This window comes from Falco biarmicus, chromosome 12, assembly GCF_023638135.1.
Source record: "Falco biarmicus isolate bFalBia1 chromosome 12, bFalBia1.pri, whole genome shotgun sequence".
Lineage (NCBI taxonomy): Eukaryota > Metazoa > Chordata > Aves > Falconiformes > Falconidae > Falco > Falco biarmicus.
In genome coordinates this window covers 17,702,798-17,721,979 of record NC_079299.1, presented here as the reverse complement: position 1 = coordinate 17,721,979, position 19,182 = coordinate 17,702,798, and the positions used below count along the sequence as shown (strand labels likewise).

The 19,182-nt window shown below is 35.4% G+C and overlaps 1 protein-coding gene across 3 annotated transcripts in view; it reads left to right on the top strand.

The window, feature by feature from the left end:
* The window catches only part of BABAM2 (BRISC and BRCA1 A complex member 2), a 170,254-nt gene that overhangs the window by 52,639 nt on the left and 98,433 nt on the right, over positions 1 to 19,182 (top strand). For all 3 annotated transcript variants that reach the window (XM_056357722.1, XM_056357721.1, XM_056357720.1), the window contains one exon: positions 2,004 to 2,078. In XM_056357722.1, coding sequence (XP_056213697.1) covers positions 2,004 to 2,078 — 75 coding nt within the window. The remainder of the gene's footprint in view (positions 1 to 2,003; positions 2,079 to 19,182) is intronic.

Here is a 19,182-nt window from a genome sequence, read left to right as displayed (position 1 = left end):
AGTTTTATTTAATGTCAGTACCACAGAAAATAACGTGCTTAGCAAACAATCACTTAGATTCCTGTGTTGTTCTGCTTAGCAGCTACCATTCCCTTTGGAAAGCCAGTTTCCATTGGCTTTCACCTCCAGTACTTTCTCAGGGAGACTTGTGCATCCGCAAGCTGGTTTTCTTCAGTGTTTTATACAGCCAGTTCCTTTCTGAATCAATATGCATAGCAATTGAGGTGGAGCATAGTTACAAGGGCTTGTGCTTGGGTGGTATATGGCCAGTGACAACCTTTATGTTTTCTTTTATGCTGAGATCAAAGCAATGTATGGATTATCACAGGTAAGTGAGAGGGGAGGCAAAAGTATTTACTATTTTGCAAAGGCATATGGTGGATCTTCAGTATCAGTACAGGTGAATTTAAATGCTTTCCTCTTCAAAAGTTGTAGCCTTTGGCAAGCTGTCATCATAGCTACATAGAGTTCTTGTGATATCATCTACATGTAGTAAAGCAGTGGTCTGAAAGGTATCCTTCTGATATCTGTGTGGCTTATAAGCCCTTGAGTATTGAGAGGTCTGAGTACTGGCATAGGTTGTCCAGAGACATTGTGGGATCTGCATCAGAGAAATTCAGGTGCCATCTGGACAAGGTCCCAGGCACCCTGTTCGCTCTCACCGTTCTCTACATCTCTTCCATGGATCACTGCTGCATTTTATAGGAAAAATGCTTCCGTTATTTTAGACATATTACAGGCTTTTGCTTAACACAAGGTATAGCTGTATACACAATAAAGATGATGCTGTTTAAATCAAGTATGGTATTTATATTCGCCCTTTTAATGAGAACTGCAATATACACATTCACTGTAGATGCATGTGCACTTTGTTAAATTTTGTATATTGTACACTTCTGTTTTGAAGTATTTTTCTTCTCGCTTTGGATGTGCAAGACATTTAAAATATTAAAATGAAAATTAGATACAGTAACTGTATTCAGGAAATAGTGTACTAGTACATAAGTGTTGCTGTGGGAGAACGATTGCTGCATGTTCGTACAGCTTTGATTTGTCCCATGGCTTGTTATAATGAAGTACTGGGGGATTTTATAAGTTGTCATCGTGTAACTAAGTAGCGTATGTATGCAAAATGTTTAATGCTTTTTGTACTACTAAATCTACATGACAAATATATCTGCTGTATGGCTCCTTTATTGAATTAAATAATAGGGATGCCAAAAAATTAATATGGAGGAAATCAGGCATGCATTTGTTTTTCAAAAAGAGCTAACTTCATTGCTTCATAACCAGGTGGACAAAGTCTGGTTTTAAGGAAGTGTATGAAACTGAAAGGAAATCCTTTCTATTTCCTTTGCATACAGTTCATGCATAAAAAAGAGCAATGTGTAGGGGATGCTTGGCAAATTTTCAGTAAATGGTTGTCTAGGTGTTAAGAGTCACATAATTCTGAAAACTAATTACATAAAACCACCTACTTCAGTTCTTTCCTCTGTGTTTATTCAGAGGACACTTTTGATGCATTCTCACCTTAATGCAAATTCTCTCATTTATACCTGCAATGTTTGTGAAGATACCGCTATTTTGTCTATACGCTTTTATAAATGTGTCAGGTTTTTAGCTTTGCTTTCAGACCATTTGCAGTTCTTACCGGACCTTTGTCCGGAAATGAGTACAGCCAAGAGAAATCTATATTTAGGGCCCAACAAAGTGTAGTCTGATTTTTTCAGGCACATTGTTGTATTCTGACTACTTTTTGCTGTTGACTTACCGGCAATGATGTTTTATGGGTTTTAAGGTGTTTACTTGTATAACATCTGTGAAATCTGTAGATTATTTTTTTCCTCTTCGGTAATTCCATTGAGAAATGTTGTTTTAAATCTCAGCCCTTCTGTTTGGTATGAGCTCTTGCACGTTTTTCTGGTTAATATTTCATTGAGAGAATGTTCAATTTGTGGTTCTGTTTGACACCAGGTCTCATTAATGTTACCTTTTTTTCACAGACTGGAGAATTCTCAGCTCGCTTCCTCTTGAAGTTGCCTGTAGATTTCAGCAATATTCCTACATACCTTCTCAAGGTAAAGTGAATGTGTAAGTTGACAGTATTTGTGAGAGAGTATGAATTATTGAAATGTTCTTAGCAACTACTCTGACTTTCCTGCCCTCCTCCTCTCCAAGAGTTTGAAAGTCCACCATTTCTAAACCTGATTGCATTATGTTTTGGAAAGGTGATGTTAGACGTACTGCTGTTATGTGTGCCATTTTACCAGGCAGTAGATACACATGTATCATGCTAAAGGATCTTGCAGGATTTGGGTTATTGTAGAAGATGGCATGCAGTGTAGATGTTCTGGGTTTTGTGTAGGTATAATATGGTAAGTTACAAGCTCTTGACCACAGTGAAGGTATTATCTTGGGGAATAAATTTAAATATTTCCAGAAAAATTCTTTTATATGAGTCTGTAGAATTTCGTGCTGTGTAAGTGTTGGGGTTTTTAATGAACAGTCCAGTTGTACCAGTAGTCTTGACAGTAGAAGAAGAAAAGCAAATTAATAACCATTTCTTAACAGGGAATGAAAGCAAATACTGATGACACGAACTGAAGGTTTTGATTACTTTGCTTCATTGTTTACAATAAACACTAATTTGACCTGATACTTTAGAAAGTAGGACTATAGAGTATTGAGTTGGGAAAAAATATTTCTTTCTTTGCTAAGAGGAAAAAAGACTCCTTGTGACAAACTACCAATATGTATTAATTTGAAATGAGTGGTTTTCACAGCAAAAGGACAGTCACTTTTTCAAGCAGTTACTGTGGAAGCCCATTGTAAGGTCAGTGTTACTATATTCAGAGAACACAGTGAGACCTGTGTTCTTTTTGTCTATCATTGCTGTCAGAATGAAGTGGCAGAACTTCTGCAGACAAGGTTTGAGTCAGCTGATGTTACGAACACCCATCTTTCCTTCAAACTGCATGTCTGCCTCCTTCCGCAGCTGTTTATTTTTAAATGTTTGGAAAGAAGAACAGCTACTTAATGTTTAGCAACTCGTGCTGTGATGACAATGTCAGTGTAGATCCCATTACCTCCTTTTCATCTTATTGTTAGAACTGTCTTCAGCTGCTGTTGGATCACAATTGCAAGTATGAGTCGTTTCTCTAAATAAGATGTCTTGAGCCAAGAAACATGAAAATAAAGGCAGACCCAGCTATAATCTGACTCAGATTTTTGGTTGTAGTCTGAGATCAGTGTCCTATGATTTCTTTACCTTCTGTAGACTGTTTACTGTTTGTGTAATGAGGCTGCACCTAACTTTCTCAAAAGCATCCAAATTTTTTTAGTTTCTTCCTGTGTTCATGGTAGCAGTCCTTCTCCCAGCTGCTGTCTCTCATCAGAGCCTTTTCTCCTGATGGGAGCATTTCCAGTCAGATGTAAGAGGGTTGGCCATGGCCTTTTCAGGAAGGATGTCATTGAGAAGCAGGATGCAGCAATGGCTCACCTGGACTGCAGGATAGCTGTGACTTGCTTCTGAAAGGCTCTGTGGGGAAGAAAGGAGACTGAGAATGTGGTGTAAACTGTGCTGTCAGAACTCCAGGTGCCACATTTTCCAGGAACAATTTTTAATTGGTCTTTCCAGGAACAAGTTTTAAGTAGTCAAGAAATTCAGGACAAGTGCATACCCAGTATGTTAAATAGCTTCAGTCACAGGTCTGTCTTACACCTCTGTTCAGCCTCTGGGGAAGCTGCATGACTTGGAAGTTGGAAGGTGGTATATGACTTACATAAGTAACTGTTGTCGTGTAGGAACCCTGTGATAGAAACAGATTCTACTTTTGTTCCTGGAGAGTAACATTTTAATGGCAGCATACTCTTCCTTACTGTAATTCCCTGTCATGCTCACTAAACAACTTCTATCTTCTCTAAACAAGGTTGATATACTGTGGATAAATCATCAGTGCTCCACAACTGCTTCCTGGAGCGCTGCTTGCCCCAAGTACTGAATGATTCATTAATCTGAAGGAAAAAGTGTATTTTGCATGCATATATAGGTTGTGTAATGTGAAGAGCAAGCACAGAATGCAGCAGAATCAAGGTTTCCCGTTCTACCTTTATTTTGACATTTCTAAAATATTAATGTTTTAGATTTGGAGTTTTAAAATTAATGTATTTTTGTATGTAATAGCCTGGGTTTTTACAACAGCAGATCCTTCTTGATCAGTCCTTGGCTTTCTTACGCAGACTTCTACTGTGTGAACTGACAGGTTAACTGTCTGTGGTAGGAAGGTGGCGAGTAGTCTGGATGAGTAGCCACAGGAGAAGAAATACTGTGTTATTCCAGTAGTGTTTGTTGACGGCAGAAAAATAGCTCAACTCAGGCTCCAGCATGGATTATGGCAGAAAGGGCTCCGTAGCAGTCATAGATCTGTTACCTTTGGTGCCTTTATTGTGTTCTGACGTTATCAGCTATATGAACCTCATCTCATATGACAACACTATAAAGGCAGGTAGAATTGGATCTCCTCTTTTGTGGTTAAAATAATTATGCTTTCTCTACTCCAAATTAATAAAATTATTTTTAAAAAATCAGATTTTTTTAATCTGTTGATGTCTGTCGTCTTGTTTTTTTTTTTGATGAGACATTTGACTTAAATAGATCTTTGATTTTTTGCAATAAAATAGGAGTTTATTTTCCATTATGTCGGCTTCAATGCTACCTGCTGGAATATGGTACATGGTAGAGCATCTATTGATGCAGTGGAGGTACTTGTTAATATATTACCCTGAAAGGTGGAAGAGCAGTTGGTAATTGAAGACTGTTAGTGTGTATTAACAGCTTAATGTTTAACTGCAGAATTTAATGTGTTTGAAGTATGTTCTAGCCTGTAGCCAGCCTTATAGTGTGCAGTAGGTTCTCTGTAATGATTTCCAAAGTTCAAACCCGTGTTATACTTTCTCTGCCATCTTCTTTTTTGATATTTAAATAATACTACTTGCATTAAAATCTGGTGAAATATTGAAAGACCATTATTTTTGCGTCATCAGTCATTCCTAGTACCCCAATGATTTGTCATGCTTTTCTGAATTTTTTATTGATGACAGTAGGTAATCACACTACAGTTGTGACTGTAAAGCTTTATATAGTAAGCCAGTATTCAGGTTTGAGGATGTCAGCTGTCAGAACATTCTGTAGTGCTACAAAAATCTTTGGAGTTACTGAGAATACACTCTGGAATCATAAGATCTTACTCCGTCAGATTTGTCCTGATGGTGGTAAGAGTATTCTTTTTTCCTTATAAAGAATAAAATTTTTAAGGAATAATGTAAGATACGTTGTTATGGGCTGGAGAGGTGGGTTTACCAGTTTATTTTAAAGGTATTCGCTGCACTAAATTTAAATACAGTTCAAGTGTGTGTGCATTTTAAGGCAGAATAGCGGACTATATGAAGAAGAGTGAGAATGATTAAAAGAGCAATGTAGAGTACACTGTCTCTTGAATTCTGAAATTCTACTAAAAACGCTTCAGATGTTACTTGTTTGAAAACATAATACCCCTTGTAATGGTTGTAGCAGATAAATCTTTTTTCACAAGTTTTCTTGGCATATTCCTTCACATCGAATTAAAAAGTGTCATTCTTTATTTTCTATGCTAAAGAACGGTTCAAAAAGAAATGTTGGTTTACACTGAAAAAGTACATTTAGGAAAAGGCACCCTTTTGTTATTTTTCCCTATACAAAGTTATACTTTAATACAGAGGCTTTGAATTGAATGTGGACCTTCATATCCACTTTTACTTTGTTCTCTTATGCAAATCTGTCTGACTTAAATGAAAGTTTTAGGTGTTGAAACAACTACAGAATCAAGCTGGTGGCTCAAACTGCTGCAAGGTTCATTACTGATAAGCCTTTCATTAAAGTTTCATTAAAATGTGACAAGAACATGGCTTTGGCTCAGGAAAATCCTAACATCTGTATCTGTTTGCTACTATACCTTGCCTTTCCCTTTTTTGCAGTTGGATTTTTAATGAGCATATTCATTTTGGCTTAAATTCTTTTCTGTTGGTTGCAACATTTATAATTTTTACCACAGTATTTTATAAATTAAAGTATTCACTGTACACGTGGGGTTTGAGAGTCAGTCTCTAGTTCACATTTGTGCCTTTTTACGGATACCATGCATGCCACAGTAACAATGAAGGTAATAGACTTAGCACATAAAATACCTCATCCAAATTTTGTTTCATTCTGTCAGCTATGGGGACACGTGCTATCTTAATGATAATTCATTAAAAATCTCCAGCTCAATAATTTACAAATTGTACTGGATTATGTAACTGGTATGATTGTACAATATGAGGGAACTTGGAGTATGTTGCCAGTGATGCTGTTGAAAACAACACATTTAAGTATTTTTCTTTCATCTCCCTGGGCTTTTTTAGGTATTGGCTAAATAAGATGTTCACTGATTACCACCACCTTCTTGTATGTAATTTTTGAAGTATTCATTTCCTATTCTTATGTACCTGCTTGTTGTGCCCTGGCAAACAGCTAATATCTGGACCAATTTAGCTATGATGCTGTGACCAGCAGCCTTCTAATAATTTGTTACTATTGAATTGTAAAGGAAATATGCAAAACAGACCTAATTTCTGTGTAGAAGATTTTAAAAAATCTTCAAACATGATTTTTCTGAGGAGCATTTTTATGATGATCATTGTATTTTGTGCATATCTTTTAAAACTGAAACAAATAACAGACATTGTCTAGACACATTGCCAGGGGCCAAACAGTTGTGTGTAAGACTGTCAATGGAAAAGGTTTATCCTCAAGTTCAAACTGAAAGATAAGAACATACTTGTGTTTTTCCTTACTGTGATTTCATCATTTGGAAGTCTGTTAAAAGACTTTAGTGCAACTTTTGTTTATGACGTAGACCAAATTCCAAGTACTGTGAAAAGACTGCAATACTTGTGTATGTTTGAGTAATCTAGTAGAGAACAAACAAACGTTTAAGTATAATGTGCAGGGTCAAATGAGATTTTTTTTTTCCAGGCTGGTTTCTTTACTGTTGTGATTTAGCAGTTTGATTTATTTGACAGCGTTTAAAGTTTGTGTAAAATTGCTGCAAATGTCAAAACACAAATATGCTTATATAAAAAGTAGTACTTCTGCTATTTAACTTGAAAAAATGAGCTAAATCTTCTGAAAAAGTATAATGCTTCCTTTTGCTTTTAAACTTCATTTGATGATGTTGGTAGCTGGCTGACTAGAACCTGATGTGTAGTGTCTTAAAGTCACAAACTCAATGGCAAGAATGAATTAGGGTCCAGATCTGACTTGATCTTTTCATTCTAGACTGTTTCACAGTATGCTAAGCAGCTGCCTCTCAAAAAGAGCATAGACCACTGTGCACTGTATACGATTTGACTATCCTGCCATAACATACGTATGTCTTCTATATTGCATAGGATGATGGACCTGTACAAGACATGCAGCTTGTCATGTCTGCGCTGTCAGCTGTCATTTTACCTCTTTCACAAATAGGAAAACTGGCAGTTTATAAGACTTGCAGGTAATCCTGAGATAGTATGTAGTTCTCATAATTCACAGTACTTTGGATATGCTTTCCATAGAGCTCTTTTAAGCTAATACATAGATTGCTATTAATCTTATACTACTTAAAGAGTGTGTGACAGAGTTAGAAAGTTAACTTCCTGCACTGTATCCTGTAATGCATTCCTTATCTTGAGATGTGTGTAAGCATTCGGAGCAAATAGGTTAAATTTTAAAAGGAGATGTCAGTATGATATTTGCTAGATTGCTTATTGTACCAGCATTAAATTACTTAAACAGAATATCGAATCATCGAAGATTGTCTAGGTTTCATCTGTTAATAGTTTAAAGTCAAACTTTATAACATGCAATTATAATGAGCCATAGAGATTTTAGATTAGAAGTGAGTCTGTGCAAGTTAGTACTGGCAACCTTCGAAACAGAATAGTTTGTAGTAGCTGAAGCCAGTAAATTGTACGATCTAGAGGCCGTGAAAATAAATGTTACCTGTGTGTGTATAGGAGATTTATCAAGAGGAGGTGTCATTGATACATGTCTCTTAAGAATCTTTCATTTCAGCCTGTGCCCAGAAATCTGTGGTTTACTTTTGCTGTACGCTTTTTTCATCCAAAAGTACTAAATGAAGTACCATTGAGGATGTGTTCCTTTTCCTCAGTGTGTTGGCTATGTCAGAGTAGCAGCCTGTTGCCAGAAGCATGCAAACTCCAAGCAGGGGAACTTGCATAATGAGTGAGGCCAAAAAAAACCAACAAGCCCAACACCAAACTTGTTCAAGCCCTGAAATGTTTCTGGCAGTTTAGGAAGTTGTGGGGTCAGAAAAATAGTGGGTTTTTTGTGATAAAGTATTTTGAAGTGGCCAGCTTTTCAGAATAGCTTAGAAAAGATCTGTCAGCTGTAAAGGTTTGAGGGTTTTGTTGGGGTTTGGGTTTGTTTTATGTTTTATTTATTTATTTAGCAGGATGTTCCAGTTGTCACTGTAGGTAAAAGTTCAAGATCTTAATTATTCCACTGTATTGTGCTTCTTAGCCAGTCTTGCTGCTGCAGTTTAATTATTAACCTTACAGAGTTTTGCAGAATAGATCAGCCCTCTGGCTTTGCCACAGAATCTACTGATTCTGCCATTGGAGAGCTGAGTCAAGTTTACTGCTGTAATTCAGTAAAGCTCCAGAAATACTTACAGAAGCTATCATTTAGTCATCCTTTCATGATTTTATTCCAATATCTTCTGCCCGCAAACCAAGGGAAGCAAAGCCCTACAAAAGTATACTTTATTTATTTGAATTTTGTAAACTGATCAGTCTTCTTCATTCTCCCTAAATTTTACTAGTACAACTTCTCCACAACAACATGATTTGTTTGTAGTAACTAGTCACTAAAACCACATAAAACAGGGCAGTGTTAGGAACACCTTAAGCTCCATATGCTGAAAGCCAAAAGCAATATTTTAAATCAGCTTTTTCTGTAGTTTATTGGAAGATTTTGTTAATAAGATCTGTCAACTGCAACAGCTCGTTCTGCACAGCTGATGATTTTTATAGGTTATGATCTTAATATGAATCATAATCTCCAGTCAACTGTATTTCTGATGACAGTTGCCTTATTTTTAAACAATTTATTTTTATAATGCAATAGTAAAGGACCACCTCATCTACTGATAAATTAAATCTTATATTAATCTCAATTTCTATGAATTTTTCTCTGATTTGATAGAACTACTAATTTGCTGTTCTGAGATGGGTAGAAATAGTGGTTTTTTCATTGATTTTCTAAAAAAAGAACTTATGAAGAAAACCAAAAAGAACAGCTTCTGAAATTTAAAAGCCTTTTTTGCATCTGGTGGGAAAGTTTATAGACACGTTATGTTGCGTGACTTGCTTCAGATTTACTGCCTTGTTAGGGCTTGTAATTTGTACTATTGCTTTACATTTGCATTCTATGTATTGCATAGGATGAATGGAATTCAATAGCCATAAAAATAATTGCAGGTTATTACATAATGGTGGTGCTTGTTTTATCTGTCATGGTCCACCCATACTATGTAGAACAAGCAATGTACAGTGGTCTATAAAGTGGGAAGAGAATCTTGGATATATATTTTTTAAACTTTTTCTTTAGTTCCTCGTTGTTTCTTCTTGAAAGGAAAACTGTTTGAGAAGTTGTTGAGCATGGAATAGGAGCATAGCAGTAATCTGTAAAATTTGATGACCAGAAGATCTGCATTTTTGCAGATACAGAAGTACATAAAGCATGATCGTAGGATGTTAAGGATATTTCAGTGCTGAGCCCACAGCCTCTTTATACCATTGTGTTTCTTCCTTAGGCTTCAGATGACGGCTTAAGTCTAAAGCAGCTCATATTTTGAGGTTTTAAAGTCAATTTTGTATACAAAAGTGCCAGTTATTTACTGTTGCAGTGCTTGGGTTGATTTAGCGCTTTGGGGTTTTTTTGTTCTGGCTTTCAGAAGAATAGTGCTAACACGAATGTATGTCTGTATGATAATTTCATATGATTCTTAGTCATTCTTGTTTTGGATTCAGTGATTTGCACTGGTAACGTTTTTCTTTTAAATACACAAAATCCTTTGATGGCTGTCAGTTTAAACATGTCTGAAAAATAACTATGTAACAGTGTATTGCACTGCTTACTTGTGTTAGGTTTCATAGGTTTAAACCAAAAATATATATATTTAAAAAAAAAATTAAAGCTTTACTGTTGAATCAGTTACTCTCAGCAGTAAACAGTCTCAGGTTGGATGATCTACCACATTTATTTTTGTCTGATTGATACTGATAATATCATTGATCATAACATCGTGAAACACAAAGTAAAAAAATAAAAAAAAATTAAAATCTAGGATGTTCTGCTGTTCTGGTCCCATGTTACCAAAAGAATGCACAGGATTTTCTCCACTAATTGCTAATGAATAATGTGCCATGTTTCTATCAAGCTTTACATTTCTATAGTAACTTCTATTTAGGAAAGTAGTTGTGTGTTTGCATAAGCTGTGTTTTGGTACTTCGTGTGTTGGAAGGAGACTTTAGATGGAGAAGGCTAAAGGAAAGGAAAGACTGCCTTGTCCAGCAGCATCTCAGTGAGGCAGTGAAATAAAGATAAATAAAACTTAGACCTGTTGACTCTCTATTTCTGTTTTAATGATTTAAGTGTTCATGCTAGAACTTGTATGTTTTTTATGTGCTGGGACCTGTAATCATTGCAAACAGCACGTCCATGGGAGAGATGGCGCAGTGGGGAGGAGCATTAATTTGGCTTCATTGTGTGCAATTAGGTACACTCCTTAGGTCTTAACAGGTTACCAGTACATCAAAATTTGGTCAAAAAGATGTCCATCAATGAAATATTGGTTTTCAAGTACATAATGAACTGCCTGGAGTGCAAATACAATGTTTAAGTATACCCAGACAATACAGATAGGAAGGACTTACGCTGAAGGAATATAGTGAAATACAATTAATCTAATGATACTGCCCCAACTCTTGCCATTCTTTGTAATTTTAGTTATTTGCTTATTGGAGTTAGCTTTACTAATAAACTGCTTAAATATGTGCCTTTTTAAATATATCTAAATATCAGATATTCTGTGTTTGACTGTAACATCTCTTCTGGTCTAGAAAAACGTTAGACAAATGTGACTGATGTCTTGACTAAAACTGATGACTGACTGATGGTATGTAAATAATCAGATCTCATTTGCAAGAACCCTGAGGAAAATGTGTTGGTTAACAAAGAATAAACATGCTCATTCCAAATTATTATTTTCATTGTTTAGCATTTATAATGTGTGTCCTAGATAAAAATCAGTAACACTATCTCATTTCACCTAGACTCATGACTTTTTCTAAGTACTAAGTCTTATTTTTCATTGTACTATTGTTAAGTGATTAGATTAGCTCATAGGCCAAATTATATGCAGGTTACCATTTTGATGTATGTATAGGTATTGTCTCTTTTTATCTACGTAGGCTAGATGAAAAGAGTGACTGAACACCTCACAAGTTCTTATTTAATGTATTGTTCACAGTAGTTGTGACCTATGGAAAAACCCCTCTATTTTTTTAGACAGGATTTGAAGCATGGAGGAGCTAGGTGTATACAAATTTACAGTGGAATCCTAAGCTGTGAGTAGAGACCTTCTCCAAGGCTTTAAACAGAATGGTGCTCTTTCTTTCCCCTCTCTATAACCTTTGCAATTGGTCACAATTACTATGAGCAGTCGTTCAGGTCCAGTGCACGTTGGCACATTTTTCTTGAAGGAAAAACCAGCTACTTCTGTTAGCGGGGAGAGTTGTATGACTGGAGAGTTGCTGTAGATTTTTCTCGTAGGCCATTTTTCCACTGATGCAGAATTTTGTTGTCCCTCCTTAAAATTCATTACTGTTCTGGAGTGCCTTAAGTACCTGTTGATTTTAGTTATGGACATTACTTAGCATTTGGACAATAACTTACAAGATGTTGTATTGACAACTTTTCCATTGCAAATTTTCCCCCCCTCCAAACTATATTGTTAAACAACAGATCTCTCCCCTAGCAGTAAAAAGACCAGGGCTCAGAGTTCCAGCTATCGGTCCAAGCAGGAAAAAGCATTTGGTTTCCATTTCTGAAAGGAATGAGATGCTCCCTGCATTCGGCAATAAACTCATTACAAGTACTTAGTATTTCTCAGGATGAGGCTCTTGTTAATATATGTTACAGAGCTTGATGAAATGGAGTGTATCTCTGATGATGTTTAAACTTCTATGATACCTTCCTCCTGAAGTTCGCAGACCCAGCTGTGTTCTGTGTGAAAGAAAAGCACTGTAACTGATTCGCTGATGTAAAAAGAAAAATAAATTTGAAAAGCAAATAAATGACAGAGCAAGGAGTAGAGTACGTGAAATCTGGTTTGCTGACTATCTGATGGTCCTGTCTGAGTGAGAAATGTCAAACCTAAGATTTAATTTTATATTCTTTACACTGTGCTTCATCTTTGTTTACAAATGGAACACAAATTTCTGGGTAGAATGTAGTTAGTTATGTATCCATTTCGGTTCATGCCTATCATGTATTTTGACAGTGTATGTAAAATGCTGTTAAACTGGCAGTGATTTCTAGGCCTTGTTCTGTGTAATTAACCTTGACTGCACAAGAACTACTAAACTTAACAGCTGTTTATTTTGCATTAAATATTCATTTTAACATGGCAACTGAAGCTCTTTTTGCAAGTTTTAATTTAAAATCAGAAATCATTGATGAGACTTTATTTCAAGATGTGAAAATTAATAGATGGATACTGGGTCATAAAAAAGAGCAGGCAATGTATTTGGAATAAAGACTAATGACCAGGATTTATGCAACTTGTTTGGTAGAAATAAAGGACTGTGGTGCTAATAACATGGCACTTTAGGACTGCATACTTTATGAGCTGTCCTGAAAAAAAAAAAAAAAGAAATGCTGGAACTAAATTACCAAAGGGATTCTTCTGGTTGCAGTAGCAAATGTTTCATTTTCAGAAGCTGTGCAACTGAATTTGTAATAAACAAGACTGGCATTTTAAGACTGTGTTCTTGCAGCATCAGTTTTGCTGTATGGCAGGAACTTAACTGAAATATTCTCTCTCTTTTTGAACCACACATTGCCAGTTCCTTCTTGAAAAGATGTGTGATCAAACTGCAGCCTGGTTTACAGGCCTTCAGGCAGTGATAGTATCAGATTTAGGAGACTATACCTGTTAAAGCAACTTGGAGGCATATATTATCTCTGACTCATGTGAGACAGCATTGCAGTATGCAGAATAGTTTTTTCTTAGCTTCTTTATTTATAAATTTTCTGAATATAACTGAATAAATTTACCCCTCTTAGAAGAATGGTGTAGAAAACTTTTATGTCAATGATACCAAAATATTATCATTGTTATCAAAAAGTAAGTAACTGCATATGAATAAACAGTATATTAATATAATGCTTCAATACTAAATAAAAAGAAGGAATAGCACTAAAAATGTAATTTAATAGAAAAGAACTGAGAATTATTGGAAGCTTAGTATGAAGACAAGATCCATATACGATTGAAAAAATTGCAGTCTCTTAGGTTTGGAGGGATACATTTCCAGGAAACTTGGAAAATTGTAATAGTGATCTGTATAGGATCTAAATAGGATGTAAAAAAAAAGATAAATTAATGCTGCCATGCAGTGCAGCGAGATAAAAAGTGAATCATGTGCTTAGTAGGACTACTCTTATGGAACAAGGTGATATGTGTGCAATTTTCTGGCGCACACAGATGTAGGTTTTAAGATTTTAAGTAAAACAACCAGATTTGTGAGCAGTAGAAATAGTGAAGCTTCATTTTGTACAAGTTCAATCTCTTGTTTCCTTGAATCTCTGTGCTATGCCATTATGGTTCTCGCATGTGACCCATGTAGTAATTTATCAGTTGGGAAGATGGGAAGTGTTTTCACTGGTTGGTCCCCCAGTTGCTTCAATTCATAGCAAGCTGAATTTACCTTTCACAATTTGCTGCAGTAATTGGTTGTCTGTCTCCTCTACCTGACTGCGGATCTTCGTATAACTTCTATGAACTTAATTATCTTTGAGACTAAAAACAGGTCAGTGAAAGGAGGGAGGAGGGAAGGGAGACATCTGAGGCACCTGCAAGTGTGCTCTCACATATTCACTGAATCTGAAACCAAAGTAAAAGGGGGAAAAATCATTACAGTAAGTGTACATTAGAATGAAAAACATGCAGACATGGAAAAGTTTTTCATTAACCAAAGTTTTAGAACAATTTGGCTTGAGTGGGATGAATGCCCAAGTGGAATATTTACACTTGGTTAGCACTGCGACATTTGGTTGAATTTCATTTTAAACTCCTTCCTGCAACCTAATCCACTATCAGTGTTAAAATCAATTTGGGAATGCCCATCTAAGGGATTATACAGTTTAAAAATAAATCTTTAGTCTAGTGATCAGTGCAAGAACATTTGTGGTAGGTCAAGGTGCACTTGGTTTTCTCCTTCCTCCATGGAGTTGTTCTTCACTTATACTGTGAAGGAAATCTCTCCCTTCACTTGAGCTAAGATAATCAATAGTAAGATTTCAATATGAAGACTTCTTAACAGCCTATTTAATATACAAAAGCTATTTTAGGGTTGGACAGAAAAAGCAGGGGTCTGAATTTGTAGAGAAAGATGAAAATCTCTGCATTACCATATTAAGGCAAGGAAGGTACTATCAATTAAGATATTTACAGCTATACAAAACACATTAGAGTGTACTTTTTGAATCACAGAGAAAAAGTGGAAACAAGTTCATTGGTTCATCTTTGTGTTCTAATTCTGAATTCTTTGAAAAATACTCTTACTGAGATTAATATTTTGGAAGCTTACTGTATGTAAACTTCTGAAAACTTTCACAGTGTTATCCCCAGATCTTTATGTTTCTCCTGTGCATTGAGTGCATTCAGATCCTTGCAAAACTATTACATGAAGGACAAAGTATAGGAAAATGCTCACTTTATTTTTAAGTAAACTATTAGTTCAGGATTATTTACTTTTTTTTATGCAGCCATTAATTGCAAACCAGCTTCTAACGTGCTGAAAGCTAGGCAAATATACAACAAAGCATTTTATCAATGCTGATTGGGAAAGGAATATTCAAAAATTGACAAAAAATACCTTGACAGTGTCCTGTTAAGTAACCATCTGCAAATATATTAATTCCATTATTTTAATGGACTCCTTTCTTGATTAATCAATGACCTTAATCTCTTAAGCATATCTGTCAGGACGTGTCTTCCTAACGAATCTATTCAGCCTGGAGCATATAAGGCATCATCCTCATCTTCAAACTGTGTTAAGTCAAGAAAACGTTGTGGTAATGTGGGCATGGCTTGTCCAAGAACATTAAGAACCTTGGTCAGGATCTTTTTAACTATAAAAGGATGTGTTATGCTTTCTTGTTTGTATAAGTTGGAAGGGAGTGAAAAGAAGTACAAAAGGAATTTTTATTACAGAGCAGTATTTCCCTCCAGATAGTACATGAAGAAATACAGTGTCTGAAAAAAGATTTTGTTGGCAGGGGAAGAAGTAGTCTGAACTACATATTGTTGCTGATAAATGTTTTAGCTGTAGATGAATAGTATTTAAAAGTCAAATTTCTCTGACAGAAGAAACATACAAAGTTATTTTTTAGACACCTACTTATTTTTTATCAATTTGTATAAATCTTGCTCTAGGTACTAGGCTTGATTTCTGCCCCCGCCATACCTAGAGACTGTTACCAGTTGCAGGTGTTTAGAAGCTTACCTGTAAAGTGAAGAAAAAGTAAACGAACTTGGCATTGTGTGTTTTCAGGCATTTGCATATGAAGAGTTTTTCAGAGCAGTTCCGTCCTGGTGGTGTGCAAACATAATTGTTAGCAAAATGTTTATTTATTGCTTGCTCTTCAATCTGTTTTGTATTTCTTTTGAGAATGATAAGAAATTCCTGGGCATTGATATTTTTTATGGTGGGAAAATGATACAATTTATTTTAAGGTGGTGAAATAATTTTAAAAGTTCAAAAGTGAATAGCCACTTTTATGCTCTTTGATATTTACATTCCATTTTTAAGGGTATGCTTCCTTTTTAAGTTTAGTTGTGTCAAAAAATTTTTCTTAATCTGAAACTCACCTTTAGTGGCCATAACTGTTGAGCATAATAAGAGGAAAGTATGCTCCCCTTTTGTTTCTATGTATGATGCACAGATTGGTATATTGTACATAAGTATGCACCCCATGTCATTAACTTTAAAGAATTTGATTGTTTCTGAGATTGTGTAAAAAAAACAGTAATCATACTAATAACTTTAATGCCTCTGTTGCAGAGTGAGTGTTAGTGTCTTCTCTTTCTGTACCTCACTGTGATGAAACTACACTTTAATGTGAAGGACCGAGAAGCACAGATTTTATATTCGGTTTTGATTTCCACAGAGATTCTTAAGGAGACTTAAGGTGATGCTGAGAGGACAAGTCACATAATCTCTTGGGTTTTCATACCTAAAATAGTGAAAAGAGAAAAATTGTTAAACTTCTTAGTGACACATAATTTCACATTTATATAATGTTTTGTTTCTTTATTGCATTCTGATATTTCTTTCTATAACAAATTATGGGTTATACAGCTATTCTGGTGGTTTGGAAGCATTTACACGCTGCAAAGGCAGGTAGACAACTTGCCAGTAAGTGTGCATGTGCCTAAGATGTGCTTGTAATTTCACAGCAGTAAAAGGATTCCTAAGAGTGCTTGTCTTGTCTTTTTTTCTTCCTTCCCGCCCCCCCGTAAAAGACTGGAGGAATGAGAGTACTTATTTCTGATGTTTTACCTGCAGTGTATTTTGTAGAAAGATGTGTTGCAAATATGAGATTTAAAATGTAGGTTTCAATCAATAAAGTAATATGTTTATGGAGAAGTACACAGTATGGAATGTATATGGCCATGTAACTTCTTGGAATGATGATATGACTTCACTCTTACTTTTCAGTTTTTCTTAAATACTGAAAATAATAGTAGGGTTAATAAGAGTAACTGATTATTCAGTAGTGAGAATCAAGTCGCTTGCATTTGGAAACAAGGAATGCCTGATATACTCAACTATCGTAAACAGAAGCTGATTTCTGGCTTTAAACCAGTGTTTTGTCTGGAGTGAAGACCAAGTGTGTACATCATGGTTGAAGGGTTTTCTTCCCTGTTTTGCAAAGAAATACTCATTACACTTCATGTTGTGGGAAAGGACTAGCTAGTAGATTCATTTCCCGTTGTTTGTGTTAGAAAAAAAGAGGAGGTTTATGATCCTGGAAAGCAATCAAGGCAAGAAGTGTTATGACTCCTGTTATGAAACCAGTTGCATGCAATTCTTCAAAAACAAATATTTCAGATGCCTTTATAGAAAGGCTGGTCTAATGGCCCAGTTGGTGGAGTTTGGGCCAGTCAAGAGATGACCTGAGTTTTTTATTTCATCAGGTGTATTCTGCCCTCATTGAAGTCAACAGGAACATGATCAGAGAACTATATTCATAAACATAGATTTTCAAACCATCTGAAATACGAAGGGTAATTATATAGCATTATATATAAAGGCTTCTTTGTGTTATATGCTTGTTCTGTGTTCCAGAGGGATAAATATATACAAGAATTGTGGGTGTGTCAAAGCAGCAAAACTGGTTCAGACAGGTAAAAGCATTTGAAGTGGTGTCTTTTGCACCATTAATAGTTTTGTGTTTGTCTCAGTATTTCTGCATCAATATTATGAATCCTTTTTTTCAGGGATTTATTACTCCTATAAAAACATTAGGCTGAAATTTGGCACAACAGATTAATTACTCCTTCATTCTTTTTCTATTAAAAGAATTTTATGCTGTCAGTGATAGCTGTATGATACTGGAAATGCTTCTGCAACTTGAAATTCTTTCTTGCTGTTCATGAAGCAGTTGGTAGTTAAAGGAATTAAGATTAATAGGCTTCCTTTCTGCTGCATTGATGGAGAACTTTGCAGTCAGGATCTCAAAGTTTAGAAATACTGACTTTAAGCCCTGTAACATCACTTATAAGATGTATTAATCTCCATGGTGGAAAATTGGGAAACTGGTTTATGAAGTTCTGCTAGAGTCATGTAGTAATTGAACAAAAATAGATTCTAATAGTTGTGATTTTTAAGCCATGGAATATGAAATACAATAATACTTTATCTGTTAATTTAGTTGTGGCTGTCAACCTAAATTTGGTATGCTGTTTATTAATAGGTGAGTACAAGCTGTTCCGTGTGCTAATTTTTGTCCATTTCAGTATTTGTTTATCATGGTTGAACTTTATGCAATTTAAGGAGCTGTCATTCAGTAGACGTTTTTAAATATTCAAATAATATCCTTTGATACAGCAGTGTTGGAGAGAGAGAAGAAATGAGCAGTTTTATTAATTTCAACCAAACTGAAAAGGCTTGAAATAATTGTTTTAAACATTAAGTTTTGCTTTAGTTGTAGGGTATCTTCTAAATACTGTTTTAATGCATTTTAAGTATAGTTTGAATTGCTACCAGCAGCTTAAAAAGTGTGTATGTATGAATTTAGGATTACAAGTGTTTTGCATAAGCACTTTGCAAATGTTTATATGTTGCTTTATTTAAAACAATTATTTAATGTCAGTTCAGTAGATCAAAATGAAGCAGAAAACAGTGGAAATAATACTGTATAATCTATCCATGTGAGCAACTGTGTGCATCAAATTGTCCTACCATTAAAATGAAGTAGACTCTCAGTGGTGAGAATTAAGTGGTTGTTCTCTTGGCTTTACTGGCAAGTAAACATTCAGGCCTTTAGATGTAAATGGCAACTCAGGCTGTGGTGGTGTCAGGTTGATCAAACCAAACCTGAATTTGTGAATTACCTCAGTTCTTAACTGTGCATGATCCAGCACTCGTAAGAAAGAAACTTACTTAGAAATTTTATTATGACACCAACTATCCAGTACACAAGCATTGGTATTCCCTGTGCTGAGTTGCCTGTTACCAGCATCTGGATTGCTGATGGCTTCAGTATCAGCTGTGGCAAGACTGCAAAACCTGTCATGATTACTTCTGCAT